General features: G+C 53.9%; 2 protein-coding genes across 2 annotated transcripts; one reads left to right on the plus strand and one right to left on the minus strand.

The window, feature by feature from the left end:
• The first annotated feature begins 1267 nt into the window (after positions 1-1267).
• On the plus strand, positions 1268-8473 carry LGALS2 (galectin 2). Its single transcript, XM_072361226.1, has 4 exons — positions 1268-1373; positions 6892-6974; positions 7153-7312; positions 8327-8473. Exons 2-4 carry the CDS (start codon positions 6895-6897, stop codon positions 8471-8473), a joined length of 387 nt encoding a protein of 128 aa, XP_072217327.1. The 5' UTR covers positions 1268-1373; positions 6892-6894.
• A 1555-nt stretch (positions 8474-10028) lies between these two features.
• Positions 10029-16240, minus strand: CDC42EP1 (CDC42 effector protein 1). The gene is made up of 3 exons (XM_072339812.1): positions 15850-16240; positions 12791-13604; positions 10029-12155 (listed from the first exon to the last, which is right to left on the minus strand). Exons 2-3 carry the CDS (start codon positions 13227-13229, stop codon positions 11356-11358), a joined length of 1239 nt encoding a protein of 412 aa, XP_072195913.1. The 5' UTR covers positions 13230-13604; positions 15850-16240; the 3' UTR covers positions 10029-11355.
• Between the last annotated feature and the right edge of the window lie 1530 nt (positions 16241-17770).

Below are 17770 nucleotides of genomic sequence, written 5' to 3' on the forward strand. Positions count from 1 at the left end.
CAAGTCTAATTCCTGGTTCAACACAGGGCCAGTCAAAAATCAGACCCTATGTCTGAGAGCCCTGTCCAGGTGTTTCTTAAGCTCTGGCAAGCTCAAGGCCACGACCACTGTCCTGGGGAGCCTGTTCCCACCCTGTGGTGAAGAACTTTTTCCTGATATCCAACCTGAAAACCCTGAAAAACAGGAGGGAATCTAGTAAGTAACTGGTTCACAGCAGCCCAGCAGCCTGCATTTGGGTCATCCCTTGACTTTGGACTCATCTTTGGGCTTGGAGACCTAGTGATTCTTCCAGCGATCCTTGCCCATCCATTTGCTGGTGGGCAACGGGCTCTCTCCAGCCCTCCCTAAGCTGGTCCCTTGGGGAGCTGTGTCTCCATTAGAGCCATTGAGGAAAGATTCACGCCCCTTTCCTAACGAGACAGAGTGAGTAATAGAGATGTTCCTCAGGGACAGTGTTGTAAGCGGTGCTGCATGCATGGTCAGGACCAGAAAGCAGGTCTCCACTAGCTTCTCCTTGCTATTGTGCAGCAGACACTGATGCATGTCCCATCTTGACAGCAGAGATAAGCTATCTGTGTGGTGGTGGGAGCTTATGTCGCAGCTGCAGCCACCGTTCCTCGCATTGTTCTTATCAAATCTCTTGGCTTGCCAAGTCCGTTTGTTGCACGCTGAGTGGCAGTGCGTTTGGTTCTCCACACGATAAGATTTGTCTGGTGTGAGTTGCGTCCCAGGCATTTTACTTGTAGTTCTCTTCCCTGCTCTTGGGAGCAAGTGATCTCTGTCCAGGAGTTGGACTGCAATTAGGGCAGTGTCTGCTTCGAGGCTGCATAGGGGAGCAGTGCAGAGCAGCCCAGAGATGTGCAACCAGTACCTGGCCTGGCTCTGCTAGCAGTGGTGGGGAAAATAACAGCAGCAGAAGGAGATATGGGCCGGAGGGGAGGGAGACAGAGAGAGCAAACAGCACAGCACAACCACTGAGAACACAAAATAAACATCCTCTGTGGCCAGACAAGGGCTTTTATAAACTACTGACCATCTTGGCGGCTGCGTGAGAAGGGTCAGAAATGGGAATAAAGGCTCATGGGAGCATCAGGAGAAGGGACAGCATACCATATGGGACTGATCAACTGAACAGCATGTCCTCAAGTGCATGACATGCCCAGTATAGCCCTTAAAAGGGAAATTTGATGTTCCAGCTGCTGCTGATCACCCTGTAGTACTGTGCAAGCTCTCCCTGACCCTGCAGGTCAGCTGCTGGCTTTGAGAGCTTTCTTTGAGACCTTTGGGAGCTCTAAGGAAGGCTGTGGCTATAGTTCTACCCGTGCCTGCATGAGCCTCTGCACTGTTCCCTGGAGTTCCTGCAATGCTTGCAGGTATATCTCACTTCTCCATGTGGCTTGCTCTGGATGTCCATCTGTCCATCTGTTTGTGCATTACTGGTGCCCTTTGCTCTGGTAGCAGGGAGGACAGGAGCAGGGCAGCGTCAGTTCTGTGGGCCTGAGCTTTTCTTAGGTCTCCTTTAGATGCTTGCAGTTCTCTCTTTAGAAGCCCATTTCCTGCACTGAGTCACTCATTTTGGGATTTTGCTTCCCTTTTTTTAGAGCTTTCTTTTCCATTTCCATCTGGTTTGGTTTTTACTGTTTCATTTTGCAGGCCCATCAAAGGGAACGCATTCTAGCTAATTTCAGAGCAGCAGTAGCAGATAGTTTCGACTTGACAGCTCCTTCTTCTGCAGACCTCAGCCACAGCCTTGGATCCAAAGCCCCTCCAGACCCTCTCAAAGCTGGTGGGGTAAGGCGGCTTGCTGGCACGGATGAGAGGTGTAAGAGTTTAGCAATGTGAGCATAGGAGAGAGACCTTTTTCTTTCCTTCTTTCCAGCCCACGAGCTGTTAATTCTTGTGGCTTTTCATAACTTGCTATTGCTCCCTTAGCATTTCTCTCTCTCTCTCTCTTTTTTTTCCAGTGGATGAGCCACCCTTGGCATTGCTCCCCATGCGTGTGACTCAGATTCTGCTTGTCTGAAGGATTCCTGCAAATCCTCAGACTTGTCCAACCCGCCTCGGCACAGTTCTGGAACCCATGAGAAAGGCACTGGGAGTGAGCTGCGCAGAACCAGCAGCCTCGTTCTATGGCACTGGGCATGAAGGCTCTGCCTGCTCTCCCACTGCACACCCAGGCTGTGGTGTGGGGCTGGATCTCAGCATGACTGCTCTGAGCTTGATGGAAGGAGGTCTCCATGAACGTTTGGTGTATGGCGCAATTCTGCTTTTCTCTTCTGCTTGTTCAAGTTCCAGCCAGCTGGCTTCATGCTGTCTCTGCTGTGAGAAACGATCCCCTTGAATTCAGGGAAGTTGGGCTTGGGGCATCTTGGAAGTCCCCTTGTTTCCATTGTTGGAAGGACACCATTCATTTTAAATGCCTCTGGTTTTTGGATTTAATTGGAACCACCCAATGGCTAATTGTTTTTCAGAGGCACTCAATGCCTTAGTAACTTTACTCATGGTGAAGTGAGAGATTGGCATGACCAACACCTGAGCTACATTAGCCAGGTGAGCCCAGCTTCCTTTCAGCTTCTAGGACAAGCTTGAAGAACTGATTTTGTAACTTTACAAGATCAGTCCATGGGAGCGAGAATCCAAACAAGAAGAGTTGTTTCAGGGTGTAAGCTTGTGTGTCCATGCCTCAGTTTTCCTATGAGCAAGATGAGGAGCCTGAAAGCTGTTTGGGATCATAATCTTTTGGCATAAGATGCACGTGGAGCACAAGACCTCATGAAGCTGATTCTCTGTAGAAAGGTCTGTGGAAGAGACTTTACTGGTTTAGCTCATCTCTCATCCAGCAAAGCAGGGAGATCCTAAGAAATATGAGAGTGAAATAAAGGCATGAGCCTTCTACGCATCTTCTCGTTTGCCATTATGGAGGAAATGCATTAACACAAATGCATTTTTATCTCCAAGCGTGTTTTTGAAAGCCTTTCCCACAACCCACATTCCTGACATGCCCCATGAGGGAAAGAATTAGAGAAATGAAGGCTGGAAATGGAACTGGGTGGCAAGTAATCAGTCCCCTGACCTCTTTTCCATACATTCTGCCAGTTCTTCTGCCCCTCGGGCAAGCTGAGGACCCATAGCACATGACTCATCTGGTTGCTTGGGTTGGTGCCTGGTGTTTTGAGCCAGCTTCCATGCATACCTCTTCCCTCCTCTCCCCTTCCACGACTCATACCCCACAAAAATGCTGCCACAGACTTTATTGCTTCCTAAGGGGGATGCTCCCCTGAAAAGCAGAAGGCCATAACTTGGCCCTGGGGATGGAAACCAGCTACAGCCCTTCCCTCTGCTCTTAATCTGCTCCACTGTTTTGGTGCTGGCCCCCCCTTTCCCTCCTATATTAGAATTGTCTATTAGCTATGTCCCTCCTCCTCTGCATTTCCCATAACCTTAGGAAGGAAAATTGCACTGTAGGGCTGAATGGTGATGCCGGTAGGGCTCCGACCAAATGTTGGTGTTCTCTAATCCCAAATCTCCGGGTTCAGAGTGTGGATTCTACCTTCATACTGCCCAGAGGGGAGATGATGCACTCCCAGGCAGATGGGGCATGCGGAGTGGCAGGGCTTTAAACCTTGTCTTTCAGTCCTTTGTTCTTTCCCATTGTAGTGGATCTAAACGTGTAGGATTTGAGTCCTTCCGTAGAGGACCCATCCAGTTAGGAAGCAGGTTAGTGCTCATAGGCACTACTTTCCTTGTGCTCATCATTTCTTTGGCTTCTGCATCTCCTGGGCAATCCTCTCCTATACACACCCACCAGGTCCACAGACCTGCTTATCCAGTCTTTGACTTACCTCAGTGCTTGGTGAGGTAAGCACGTTTTGTTCTCGCTCCGTTAGGAAGCTGGCTGGCTGACAGAGCTCAGGGATAGGTTGGGTGAAGGTTGTGGCATTATCTGATGAGAGGCAAACCAAAGCCTCCTTGTTGCAGAATGGTCCTTTCAAAATTGTCTTTGTTTGTTTGTTTTGTGTCTGGGGGAGACAGAGGTGAAATCCTGGGCTTAGCTACTTGAAATCCACCTCCAAGGCAGGAGGCTTCATAAAAAGAGGGAAACTGAGGCAAAAATGAGCCTCGGTGAGGTCTAGAGGGAGGAAATGTTACTGGAGCCTGAATGAGGTCAGAGAACATGGTTGAAATCAGGTCACTGCTTGATATTTATTGTGTAGGGTTTTTCTTTTTTTCCTTACTCTCTCCCTGAAATCCTTCCCCAGAGGCTATTCAAGGAAATAAATAGCCAGTGGAAAGGGACAATAGCTTGCTGTGGAGTACAAATTATATGAAGCAGTAGGAAATAATAGCAGAGTGAGCAGCTGCTGCTCCGGGAAAGGAATGCGTGCTCTCTCCAGCTCTTCTTTGCCTTGAACGGGTGCCGATCCTGGTCTGCAGCACAGACTCCTTGGTGCCTCGGGTGCAGATCCTGGCAGCCCACTGGGGAGGGAAGTGTTGGTTCTGGCATATAGTGGTGGTAATGGTGGTGGCAATAGGTGCTGCTGTCAGAGGGCTCTGAGCCCCTGTGGGTGCTCCTGGTGGTCTGAGGCATCCCCAGGACTAGAGGGAAGGCCAGGAAGGAGTGTTAACCCTGAGCCATATCTTTTGGGACCGTCTTTCTGTTCAGAAACACAGCAAGTCTTCCAGCTCCAGTGGTGCCAACGTGGCCATCCCACACCAGTGTAGGCCAGCTGCCCCCCAGCCAGAGTAGACATGGGATGGACCTCCAGGTCAGGGGGTTGTATCTCTACTGTAGGATGATCTCTTTAGAGATGAAGTGTTCCTTGGTCCCTTGCACTGGTGACCACCAGCTTCTACACCCATTCCTTATGTTTTCCTCACTACACAGCACCTCTGCCACCTTTGCAGGCACCCTGTAGCCAGATCTCCTCTCTTTTTGGGGTTTGTGTTTCCATCACATCACCATTTCCCCAGGCTTTCTGCTTTGTGGTGTCTTTGTGGGGGAAATAACGAACCTCCTATTGCACTGGAGGATTTCAGCCTTCCTGGGGTTCTGTAGGTGTCTGACCTTCCTATGTGGGGTGCACAGCTCCCTGCACAAGCCAGACCATCTGCACAGAGCTGGCTCCTGACCGTGCAGAGGTTGCAGACGAAGGAAGTCGCCAGCCCTGGCAGAATTGCTGCCGGGTTTCCCACTATTGTTCCCAGTGGCAAATGGCAAAGGGGTGAACGCCCCTGCTGAGCTCTTGCAGGAAGGGGGTTAATGTTATCTCGAGGAAATCTCGCAGCCCCTCTCCTCTTTCCTGCTCGTCTCCCTGCCTGTGTATATTCTCACATCCGCAGCTCTGCACACAACTGCTTTCCCCATCCCTCGGATGCGTGCTGCTCTCCCTCATGGGCAGCCTTACCCTCTGCCGGGGGGATCAGTGGGCTCGATGAAGGCGATGTGAACATGTGTGTGTGTGTGTAGGATGCACAGCAGCATGATGGCAAACAGACCTAATGCTGGAAACCACTATCTGTATGCAACCACCCATAGCACCTGCTCCTGCCAGACCAAAGTTCAGCCCTGGGGAGTTTCACCAGCAACTTCAGCAACCTCAACAGTAAATAAATTGCCAGAGCCTGCTGGGCTTTATGACCCGCTGGTCACAGATAAATTGGAAGTACCTCCAGGGAAGGAGTGCTTATCAGCCTTTATCTCTTGTCACGTCAGGAGCCTTTGGGGAGGGCAGGAACTGCTTTCCAGCTGCTCTCTGCAGGGATGGAGCTTGGGAGGGGGGTTGAGGGGCTGCTGCTCTGTTGAGCTTCCCTCTTGCTTTTTTACCAAGTTCTGGATTCTGGAAATACTGTACCAACTACTTCTACTAAATCTGAGGCACTGTCTACTGACCCGTAGCCCAGCTCTGGCAAGGATGCCAGTGGAGTGACTCTCCCCATTTCTGTTTCTCAGGGTTGTAGAGGATGGGGCTATCAAACCTGCTGTGCTTGGCTCTTGAATCTCAAAGGTTTAGGATTTAGTACGACTAGAATGGGAGACTGCAGAAAGCTCCCACATATTGCTGGTGCAATCCATGAGCTGGAGCTGAATCTGGGGCCACAAGAAAGAAAGGAGATGGGAAGCATTTTTATTTTGGCTGAGCTGTTACACCAAGAGTAAAAATCAAAGCGGTGGTCACACCTCCACGGCAAGCTAGGGAGCTGCTTGTCCTACATGGTGGCTAGAGTAGCACCACTAAGGGCCATGTGCACTGGTGCCTCCATAGGGAATTGAACAAGGAGGCTGGTCCCTAGGGGAAAGGTATGTGCATGACTCAAAGTCTTCTGAATAGGTTAATATATAACCCACAAGGAAGTGAAGGGATGTGAGGTCATCTATATGAAGCATTTCTGAGCTAAACTGCTAGTGTCTCCCTGCCTGCTGACTGCCCTCCAACGAAGATGTCTGTAAGGGATTCTGGTCCTGTTTGCTATTGCCCAGGGTGGTCAGGCTGGCATGCAGTCAGCGAGGCTGAATGAGGGGTGGGAAAAGGCATGAGGACCTCAGCTTTCACTCCTTGCATTTCTTGGGCTATGAGTGGTGCTGTCCACTGAATGGGGGGGTCGGACCACTCTGCTTGAATCCTTCTCATGTCTCTGTTCTCATATTCCATCTTTCCTTGTGCTGAGGGCAAGCCTGTTGTCATCTCCTCTCTTTCTCGTTCTTTGTCTCCTGCTGCCTCCACTTAGCCCACTCCTCCCCTTATTGAGAAGGCTGTGGTTTTAGGCCATGAAAGGAGCCTTTACTGAGAACAGTAGATGTTCTATTGACTAGGACACCTTCTCCAAGCAGTGCGGTGGCAGGGGAGGAATGGCAGATGGAAATCCACAGACCCTTTTTTGTCTCTGCCTCAGGGAATGTTTGAAATGTTCAACCTGGATTGGAAGGCTGGGGGCGTCATGAAGATCAAAGGCCATATATCTGAGGATGCTCAAAGGTAAGTACAAAATAAAAACACCTCAACTCACTGGGACTGAAGGTGAGTTCATGAGCAGGAGGTGTCAAACATCTTCACCGCTGATGGAGGCTTTGGGGGCAGGACTGTGTGTTGGATCTTAGCTCTTCCAAGACCCTGTCCTGCTCATGCAGCTGACCTTCCTTCTATTCACCCACAGCTTTGCCATCAATCTTGGCAACAAATCCTCGGATCTGGCGTTTCATTTCAACCCCCGTTTCAATGATTCCGTCATTGTCTGCAACTCCTTGTGCTCTGACAACTGGCAGCAGGAGCAACGTGATAAACATTTCTGTTTCCAAAGGGACTCCACTGTCAAGGTGAGGGCTTTGCTGGTATGGGGCTGTGGGATGGTGGGATATACCATGGTTAGGAGGTTCCTGTACCCCATATCCTCCCACTTGCCTGCCCAGTGCCTCCCTTTCCCTTCACTGCTCCCTCCATCCTCTGGCTTTTTGGTTCTGATTGCTATTATTTGCTCTTTTCCTTCAAATCAACAGTGGAACTTTGTGGGAGCCTTCTCTGTTTCAGGCTTTAGAACTGCTTCCAGCCCAAGGACATGTGTGAAAGCAAAGGCGGTCTCCAGGAAGCAGGATCTTGCTGCTCTGTACCTTATTTCTCTCTCTAATTGCCTCCTGTGCAAACACAGGCTTTTAGCCACACTTGGGTTGGGAGCAATGTGGTGCCCTATCTTCTCTGGTCCTCAAATACTCTTCTGTCCTTCTGGTTCCACACTGACAATCTGTCCTCCCTCTCCTCCTGCCAGGGATGCTGCCTCACTCTGTCCTATGTCCCAAGATGCTACTAGGGCTGTATTTAGGTGTAGACCCCTTCCTAGGGCTGTGGAGAGGAGTCTTATTTCCTCAGTCATGGCTGGATGTCGGGGAAGCAGCAGAGAGATGACAGCTGTGGGGATCAGTCCCTTTTATTTGCGATGATCAGTGATGAGTTCCTGTTCTGTCTGTTTGAGCATGTTTATGGCTAACACTCCTTTTTCCAGGTTGTAATGAGGGCAATAAAGCATCAGGTTCGTTCTACTCCGTTCACATCTAAGCCATGTGGTATATTCAGCAGAGGCAGCATTTAGGTTTATCTGTTCCAAGTTTACAACCTGAATTAGCTGAAACAGCCCCAGGAGAGATCCTGTCCCCAGGTCATAGTCTGATTGCCAGCTCAGACCCTCAGTACCAATGGCTCATTTCCTGCAGCTTCCCCAGCACAACTTACAGACCAGGCCTCACCCTCGCGTGTAGCATTATGCCTTTGTAGTGGACGCTTACCTCTCCTTCTTCTCTTCAATTTCTACCCTCCCTCCCTCCCCTCTCTCCTTGCAGATCGTCGTTGAATTCCTGGGAGACAAATTCCTGGTGAAACTACCAGATGGGCATGAAGTGGAGTTCCCCAACCGGCACGGCTATGACAAGATCAGCTACTTGAACATTCATGGAGGATTCAAAGTCACCTCCTTCAAGGTGGAGTGATGAGTTCCATTTCCTAGTTCTAATAAAAACCCAGCTGGGACTGCTTGCTCCAGCTGCTTTGGCTTCTATGAGGTCTGTGGCTCTGTGGCTCTGTGAGAGATGCTGGCAAAGACCGAGCTTTGTCCACTAACAGGAAAGGAAATAGCTCCTAGATAAGGTCAGGTGCTTTTCTGCTTCAGACCAGGATGTGGGATTGAGCAGATAGTGCACAGGGCAGAGCATGCTGGAGGTGGGGTTCAGGAGAAGGAGAAAAAGGAAGAGGAAGATAGGTATATGATTGCTCAGGGAATGCTTGTGGAGCCTCGTCACAATGCACCATTTCTTCTTGCACCCACGTTTTTGGAAGGGGGCGGGGGAGGAAGGGGAACAAAAGCACTGATGTGAAAAACGTGGCATTTGGTGCCACAAAAGTACATAATTAAACATTAGGTTTGGGAACCTCGGGGCATGTGTTCGCCATTTCCTCTTGGCTGCTTGCTATGATAGATAGATGGAAGGGCTGTGTGCCCTTCTGCTGGTATAATGCCAGGCTATGTGGGAATGGGAACACAGGCGTGCCCCAATACTGGCATTCCTGCAGTGATAAAGGGTTGTCTCTGGCTTTTCCCCTTATCTCAACTCGCTTATTTGCTGGTGCATTCCAGATGGGTTACCCATTACTCCGACATTGCCATGCTGCAGCCTGCTTGGAGGGAAAGTGAAGCAGGGGAGAGTGGTCGGGAAGGAGGAGAGTTTTTAGGTAGGTTAGGCAGCTCCCACCTGTGTCTCTCACATGGGACCGCAGGCTATTAGTGCTTGATTATCTGATGCTGCTGATCTAGTTAAGAAGTATCCTGCCAGTTGCAGGGAGTTGCAAGCAGGCTTGGGGTGTGCTGGGTCAGTCCTGTTCCCAGCGTCCCTGGGGAGGGAGAATGAAATATGCAGAAAATGAGGAAGCAGAGAGATTGCAGTGCCTCTAACAGAGCTGGGAGGAAGGGCAGGGGAAGGCTGAATGGGAGGTAAAGCATCACCTCCTTGCCCTCACTGGTCAATGTGTAAGCAATGTTTATGTTAAACAGAAAACTTGGGATGAATCGTGGAATCACAGAATGGCTTGAGTTGGAACGGGCCTTAAAGATCATCCAGTTCCTCCCCACTGCCGTGGGCAGGGCTGCCACCTACCAGCTCAGGCTGCCCAGGGTCCCATCCAACCTGGCCTTGAACCTTCAGGGATGGGGAACCCACAGTTTCTCTGAACATTCTGTGCCAGCACCTCACTGCTCTCCGAGTGATGAGTTTTCCTCCGAACATCAGATCTATATCTTCCCTATTTTAGTTCAGAAGCATTCACCCTTGTCCTATCACTATCACACTGTGTAGAGTCAGTCTGCCTCTTGCTTATAAGTTCCCTTCAAGTACTAGAAGTACAGTGAGGGAAACCTCACTGCAGCCTTCTCCAGGCTGAACAAGCCCAACTCATAGGAGGAGAGGTGCTGGGATCAGAGTGGCTGGGACCAAAGTGGCAAGGGAAGATGATAAGGTCACTGCAAGTGAGGGAGGGATGCACCAGAGAAGTTAGTATCAAAACTGCTTTAATAAGGACAATCATAAGTGCAGGGGTACAGAGTGGAGGCAGAAAGGCTGTTCCACAGATGTGGGTCTTTGGTCTGGAGCCTGTACCACAGTCCAAGAAGCAGAGAACAGGGAGCTCATCCCGAGAGCAGTCTCCCTGGCACAGGCTGGATGCTGACCCTGCATGGCCCTGCTGAGTGCTGGTGGTTGGAGCTGGGAACGTGTTGGCACTGCTCTGGGGGTGCTGAGGGAGGAAGGCTTGCCCTTAACCTGCCTGCAATGACTGCCTGGCTCCCACGTACAGCACGTGCCTGCTGGAGCCTCTTTATTCTGCAAAAGGACTGGGCGGCGGGTGAACCACGTAGGAGCGCAACCCAATGGCATCTCCCCCCACTGCACACCCCCGTCTGTCCCAGAGAACAAGGAGGGTGCTGTGAGGGTCCCTCTGGTGACCTCAGCCCCCAAACATCTCGGCTCCACACCATGGCACAAAGGCGCTTCTGTGCTGGGTGGCATGGAGGCCGCTTGTCCTAGGGTGGCTCCATCACCCGGGGCATTGAGCATCCTCCATGCATGTCCTTGGGACAAGGCACTCTGCAAAGAGGGGTGTGTGTCGGGGGGGTTGGGTAGAGGGATAAGGGTGGGGAATAATGGCTGCAGAGAGGGAGTCTCCTTGTTGTGAGGTGGGTCAAAGGGGAGTTTTTAGGGCAGTATTTGGTGGCCAGACAGTCTCACCTCTGGCAAACCACAACATTTCTCCCCCTCCGTGCTGTGTGGGTTGGACAAAAAGACTGCCTCAGTGATGTTTAGCAGCATAAGTCAAGGGGAAGGTCCCCCGAGAGGAATGCTGGCTGGGTGCCTGCTGCAGCCACTGCCACCTCCATGGCTACCACTGCCTTCTTGGGGCAGGGTTTTGTATCAGGGATCAATCTCAGTGTCCGTGGGCTCTCTCTGATTCCTGTCTGTCACTGTCGCTTCCTTTCCTGAGCAAATTGTTTGCTTGTGGGGGGATGTGGGTTGGGATGGGAAGGGGCTCGAGGGTTTCTTTGGCACATGGGAATGTCTTTTTGGCACCTAATGGGGAAGGAGAAGGGCTGTAGCATGGCACATTGCAGTGCACGGCCCTCACCCATCCCTGCAGCACCCTGCCAGACCTATGGGTCCTGCAGGAGATGGGGCCCCCTTCTGCCCACCTTGCACTCCACTGCCCTATGGTGAAGGCCAGGAAGTTGCCTGCCGGGTCTGCCACCAGAGGTGGGGGATAACGAGGAGGGTGATGACCGCAGCACTGATGTCTTTTGGAAGTGGGGCCATGATGGTGGAATGGCCACTCACACCTTGACTTCGTCGTCCTCCTCTTCCTCGTCAGCATACTCGAAGGAATTGCTGCGGCCCCCCCGGGTGCCAATGTGCCCCTCTTGAAGGCTGGGGAGCTCGTCTTCCTCATCCTCCTCCTCTCCTTGGTCCCAGGTGTCCTCTGGAGACTGTCTGGCTGCTGTCACTTGTGACTGCCATGAGTTGCTGCTGGGGCTCTCCCAGGCAGCCCGTGTCCAGCCTTGCCGAGCATCCTCACCCTTCTCTGAGCTGCGTGGGGTGCTTGTCCCCCCATAATGGCGAGCCAGGACCTGGGCTGCCCGCTCGAACTCTCCTGCCTCAATGGAGCAGTCATTCCAGTGCCCCTGCCATAGGTTCCCCCCAGGCACTGCCCCCAGCCCTGAGGCTCGTGCTGGGTCCTCTTTGCGCTGCTCAATGGCACGTGCCTCTCCATTGGCACGGATGGACAATCCCAGAAGAGAGTTGGCTTGCCCAGAGTTGTCCCAGAAGCTGGGTTTTGCCTTCAGCTCTCCATGGGATGTATTTGGTCTTGGAGGGACTCCGTCCTTGCTCCCCTCACTGTGTGGAAGCACACAGCTGCCAGGTGGGTCTTGGCCATCCTCTGCTACCTTGTTCCCATTGGTTTCAGAGAAGCTCATCACCTGGAGGAGCTCACTCATGAGAGAGGGCCCCAGGTCCAGGCGGAAGGAGAGCAGGGAGTCTGAGCGTTCCAGCTCTTCTTCCCCAGGGAAGCTGCTCTCCTGGGCCTTTTCCAGGCGAGGGACACGAGGGATGGTGCAAAATCCAGACTCCAGACCTGCAAAGAAGTGACGGTTGATGAGCACAGCCATGGTGGGACAAAGCCTACATGGCCATGGGACAAGGGATGCTGCTGCCAGCACAGGTTGGCCAGGTTACCTCCCTTACAGGGCCCAGTGGCATCACACTACTGCAGCCCAGGAGTGCTATCTCCAAAGCCCAGAGCTGTGGTCTTCTGGTGGGCAGCAGGCACGGTAAAAGGCTGATGGGAATGGAGCCGGGTGGGTGGGACCAGGAGATGGCAGCATTGCCTCAGCTTGCCTTTCCCTCTGAGCCCAGCCATGTCCCTTGGTTGCCACAGGCACCCAGACCCTCCTGAAACCTTCTGCCTCAGCCCGTGGAGAAAAGCTGAGTCACAGCCCCCGGCTGTGAGTCCAGAGAAGAGCCCCCCCAGCTGTCCCATCCACCCATCCCACAGCCCTTCCAAATGGGGCCTTCCTGAATGCTGGCCAGCGGGATCAACAGCAGGAAAGGGAGGGATGAAGACTCTTCAGGGACAGATAGAGATGGAGGGATTGGGACAGCTGGGGGCTTCAGTACGGAGGTGGAGATGACTGTGCCGTGGCACGGGCATTGCCACAGTGAGACATAAAGCCTTCTGGGGCTCAGCCATCACCCCAGTGCTGCACTCACCATAGGTCTGGTGTGCTTTGGAGAGTCTGTTTGAGGCACTCTTGAAGGAGAACTTGCTGGTCAAACCGCCATCGCTGTCATACGCTGCCTCGTTGAGCTGCGGCAGCGACACGGCATTCTTGATGATGGGCGAAATGGCCGGGGGTTCGGGCGATGCCCCTGCCTGGCTGCTCCCGCTGCCACGTCTCCTCTGCGGTGTCCGTCGGACGTGCCGCAGCGTGCGGGCAAAGAAGTTATTGGCCTTGGTTGGCTCAGCCCCACCATGGTTGCTGAGGAAGGAGGTGTCCCCAAAGACATCCCCGCCGCGCCCCACGTGCATGGTGTGCCGAAAGTCCCCCAGTGGTGGGCTGATCATGTCCGGCGTCAGCTCCGACTTCAGCCGCCGCTTGCCATGGGAACCCGACACCCAACTGAGCACTGGCAGCTTCCCCAGGCTCATCTTGATCCTCCTTGTTTCCTCACCTTCCAAAGAGTCAAAAGCCAGTTTCCAGCAACGGGATGGCCTGTCACATCCCCATCACCAGGGGGAGCGACTCGCCTTGCCTTGGCTTTGAGCTGGTGGCAATGCTGCCTGCCCTACGTTACGCTCATGGAGTCACCCAGCGTGGGGATGTCTCAGCAGTCAGTGGCCTTGGCAGGGATGAATCCCTTCAGGGAACTTTCTCACCCGGTGACAGTGATGGTGGTGGCAAGTAGGTGTCCCCAAGAAGGTCCGTGGTCACTCCAGATGCTGCTGGAAGCTGATCTGATGTTGGGAGCTGGTGCAGAGTTGGGTGCTGGGAGCTGCAGGGTGGCAGGTAGAGCTCCTTGATTCCTTAAAGAAGACAAGAAGGAAGGTGAAGCCCTTGGAGAGGATTTTCCCAGACTCACTGGCTTTCCCCCTGGGAGCAGCGGGGCTGAATGGCCCTGGGGAAGCGTCCCCAAGAATGTGCCCTTCCCTCTGCCCGTTGCAATCCTGGCTGAGGATTTCTTCCCCATGCCCTGCCCCACAGGGTGAGAAACCTCTCCCTGCTTCTCGCTACTCAGACAAACCCTTCAGGAAAGGGTGAGGCCTGAGGTACGGCACAGTTCTCAGGGAGGAGGAGGAGCAGAAGAGGGAAAAATGCAATATTTGTGTATTGGTTTGTTTGTCCTCCCTTGGCTGGATCGCCAGGTGCTCTGCTGGGGCGTGAATGCAGAATGGAGCAGCTGAGAACAGGGGGAGGCAGGCGGTGCTGGAGGCTGCAGTGCTGGGGCAATGACCGTGGGGCTGCGTGGCCTCTGTGGGGAACAGGACATCAAGGAGGATGCTGGGATCTGCGTGGCCCCAGCAATGCGTGGTGGTCAGGATGCCAAGGGCAGATGCAGAAGCCCCACACAGCTCAGCCCCCACTTGCCCAGACCCCCTTTTTGCACGTCTCCATCAGTCTCCACCTGCAATGCCCTCTGCCTTCTGGCTGTGTCCCCAGGTCACCTTGGAGCAAGTGCCAGCGAGCCCTGGGCACTGGGCTGCTCTCCTGGCAGAACATGTGTTTTCGCCTTGCCTTTGCCTTGTTTGCTCACCCAGGGCCCCTCTTATCTGCCAGGGGTTAATGCATGGGAAGGGAAAACACACCTCCCCCCCGTGGAGGCTGCCACCATTGGCTGCCTCCTTTGGTGGCACTGGTGAGGACACCAGGACAGTGGCAGCATTGCTTCCTGCCTACCCCCAGCCCCATGTCTCCTGTGGCTCTGCAGGGCCTCGAGGGTGGGGGACACATGGCAGGGTTGGAGTGAGAGGATGGTGGGGGGGACATGTTCCTCTGGCACAAGGCACAGGAGCTGGGAGCAGAGGAAGAACACTCTGCAGACACCCAGAGGGGACCCTTGGCTCTCCGCTACATCCCTGCCCTCCCTCTGCCCGAGCATTGCAGCAACTCATGATTCCCAGGGCAAAGGCTGACCAGCGCTCTCCTTTCCTCCACTGGGCAATGGGAGCCCTGTCCAGCTGACTGGCTGGCTAACTGTCCGTCTGTCCCCTTCCCCAGCTCCCTGCTGCGGGAAGCCCCTTCGCTTCGATGGCCGGGAGCCTCCTCCTCCTCCCTCCCCGTGTCCCCTCTGAGCTCGGCTGGTTTCCACTGGTTTTCCACCCGCCAGGAATGGCCGGAGCTGCTCCGCTCGCTGGGAAGAGCGGAAACCAGCAAGGGGGGGTGGGGTGAGGGGGGGGGGGGGGAAATAATCCAGATGTCTTGTTGGCTAGAGCTGCTGAAAGCAGCCCTCTTTCCCCCTCCTCCTCCAACCCCCCCTCCTTCTCTCCTCGCACACACCCCAAGGGGACAAGCTCCAAAGAGGGAGAGGAGAAGTCTGGGGTGGTCTCAACAAGGGAGATGAGGTTGGAAATGGCTGTGGGCGGCCGGGAAGCCTTTCCCAGCCTTTCCCGAGTGCTGAAAACACCCTCTCCCCAAAGGAGGAGGAGAGGCAGAGGCTCCTCCAGCGGCTCACTTTGTTCTGGGACGGGGAAAGCTGGAAGAAACGGGGTTTTGGGATCCATGCAGGCAGGAGGGGGGGGGGGGCAGTGGGCTGGGGCTCTCGCACAGTCCTGGAGCAGCGCCTAGCAGTGGGTGAACGATCTCAAGTCCAGCTCCTGTGCTGCCTGCTGCTATGTGTATATTTATATCTCTGCCTATAACAAGGGTGGTTTATTTTTCAAGCAGGCGCTCCGGGACGTTTCCAGCCATCCCCTCCCTACTCCATCTCACGCTCTCAAAAGTCCCAGATTAAAGCTTCCTGGGGTTGAGAATGGATAGCAAAGAGAGGGGTGCTCTGCTGCTCTCCCCCATCCTTGGGTCCCCTTCATTTCCCTGCTTCCCTTTCTTTGCTCCCGCTTTCCCCTTCCTTCCTCTCCTCCCCGTTTCCCGTCGCATTCCTGCTTTCTCCCTTTCTTTTTCCACATCCTCCCCGTCCCCATCTCTTTGCCAGCCCTCCCGCTTCTCCCAGCTCCTCACTCTCCCTCTTACACCCCCCTTTCCCTTCTCCTCCCATACACCCCCCCCCCCCCCCCATCTCCCCGTACATCCATACCGAAATCAGTGTACTAATACCTCTTTTTTTTTGGCCACTCGCTTTTTTTTTGTCTCCTCCTCCGGCCGAAAAGTTGGGAGACGCTTCTCCGTGCGTCCCTCTAAGTTGGCTGTGAGGGCAACCAGCGCCGTGTCCCAGCGGGGAAGGAGAAAGGGGAGTGTGTGCCCCCCACCCCCCTTATCCCACGCCCGTCCCCATAAGCTGCTCTTTGGGTTCCTGACGTCCCGGTGCCACGGGAGCGAGGGAACGAAGCTGGCGGGGAGGGGACGCGGAAAGGAGGGGGCGGGCTGCGGCACCACCGAGCCAATCCTCGTCCCAGCACGGAGACCGGAGAAAATGAGATTTATTCCAACTATCCAGGACAGAAAACTTCAGGAACTTCTCTGCCTTCTCCCCCCTCCTCCCCAATCCTCCCTCCCCGCCCTGCTTCCCCAGTGCCATTTCCTTTCCTTCAGCATTGGCTGCCTCCTGCTTCCCCCGGGTGAATCTGGGGGATGGGTTGGGGGGAAAAGCCCAGGTCTCTGCTAAGCTGCTTGGGGAAGACTGGCAAAGGAAAGGTGTTTGCTTGAGGTGTGTGAAAGCCCTTGTGATAACATGGGATCATTCCAGATCACGTCGGATGGGCAGTCCCCAGCGCCCACAATATTAGAGCTGCCAAATCAAATGGGGAGAGAGACCTGAAGTCTGTGGGTGTGCGGTCACACCAAGACCTCCAGGCTGTGTTGGGGTGAGCACTGGCAGGGTAAGAGCATCCCTGCAGGCTGAGCTTGGGGTCGTATAGGCATCATGGGCTCAGGATAAACAGGAGGTCAGGACAAGTATTATGGGGTAAGGAAAAGAGTTATGGGATCGGGACAAGCATTACGTTGGTGCCACCATGTGAGGATGTGGCACTAGGTGTATTTGAGGAGGTGGCATGAGTTTCTGCCCACCTGTGGGACACTGCAGCCTTCCACATTTCATTGCTTGGTCCCTTGATGGTCACAGGGCAGAAGACTCTACCAGTGCCACCAAGGGGTTCAGCGCTGGCGGTTGCTTGTGTCCTTGGCGATCCCATGGCATAGAGATTAGGCTCAGTGGCTCTCCTGGGATGTGTGACCAGACACCAGCACTGCTCCCAGCCCGTGGAGGAGAAGGGAGGTGGCTCCGCTGATGAAGGCGAGATGGGACTTGTTGGGGTGAAGCTTAAGGAACGACAAAATGTCTGCAGGGATGTTGAAATGGAGCTTGGCCTCTTACTTGGCTTGAGTGGCCCTGGGCAGGATGGACAACACGTTCTTGGTCATACAGCTCAGCTCCAGCTCTGCTTCTGGAGGAAGGAGACCACGGCTTCTCACCTAGGACCACCACTACTGATGGAAAGACTTCTCTGTCTTGAACCTCTCCTGACACTTTTGCTTCTTGAGGACTATCCTTCCCAGTGAATAACCCAACGTTTGTTTGCAGCATGTGTGCTGCTCGTGATAATGAGAGGAAGCTCTTTGCTGGAGATAGGCTTCGTGCCACTTCCCAGGGGCTGTGGGCTGAGCAGCTGGGTGCCTTGCTCATTGCTTAGAGGCAGCCGTAGGGTTTTGGCACAGCATCAGCCTTTCAACCTCAGGCTTCTGCCCTGTGAAATGGAATGGTTGCAATGTTGATCATGAGTATGAGGCTTGAAATACCCCCAAAACACCAACTTTTGGGGTATATCTAGAGGGCCCGCAGCTTGGAGGGTGAAGGGAGCTCAGGTGTGATGGGGACTAAGCTATGCCAACAGTGAGGAAAGGAGAAGAACCCATGACCTACTTTGTCCCCACTTGCTGGAGCTGTAGTGGGCACATATAGAGGACGTCAGACAGGTGGTGGGACTGCAGAGGCTCCCTCTGCTATCTCCCAGGGGCATCTCATCCCTCAGCCTCATCCCAGTGCCCTGTGGTGGGGGCTGTGGAGGGGAGCAGTGTC

This window comes from Excalfactoria chinensis, chromosome 1 (assembly GCF_039878825.1).
Source record: "Excalfactoria chinensis isolate bCotChi1 chromosome 1, bCotChi1.hap2, whole genome shotgun sequence".
Classification (NCBI taxonomy): Eukaryota; Metazoa; Chordata; class Aves; order Galliformes; family Phasianidae; genus Excalfactoria; species Excalfactoria chinensis.

What these genes read in the sequence shown, in the direction of transcription:
- LGALS2 (XM_072361226.1), top strand. Translation starts at nt 6,895, where the DNA reads ATGTTTGAAATGTTCAACCTGGATTGGAAGGCTGGGGGCGTCATGAAG. An exon ending in ATATCTGAGGATGCTCAAAG is followed by an intron (nt 6,975 to 7,152) that starts GTAAGTACAAAA and finishes ATTCACCCACAG; the next exon opens with CTTTGCCATCAATCTTGGCA. An exon ending in AAAGGGACTCCACTGTCAAG is followed by an intron (nt 7,313 to 8,326) that starts GTGAGGGCTTTG and finishes CTCTCCTTGCAG; the next exon opens with ATCGTCGTTGAATTCCTGGG.
- CDC42EP1 (XM_072339812.1), bottom strand. Translation starts at nt 13,229, where the DNA reads ATGAGCCTGGGGAAGCTGCCAGTGCTCAGTTGGGTGTCGGGTTCCCAT. An exon ending in CAAAGCACACCAGACCTATG is followed by an intron (nt 12,156 to 12,790) that starts GTGAGTGCAGCA and finishes ACTTCTTTGCAG; the next exon opens with GTCTGGAGTCTGGATTTTGC.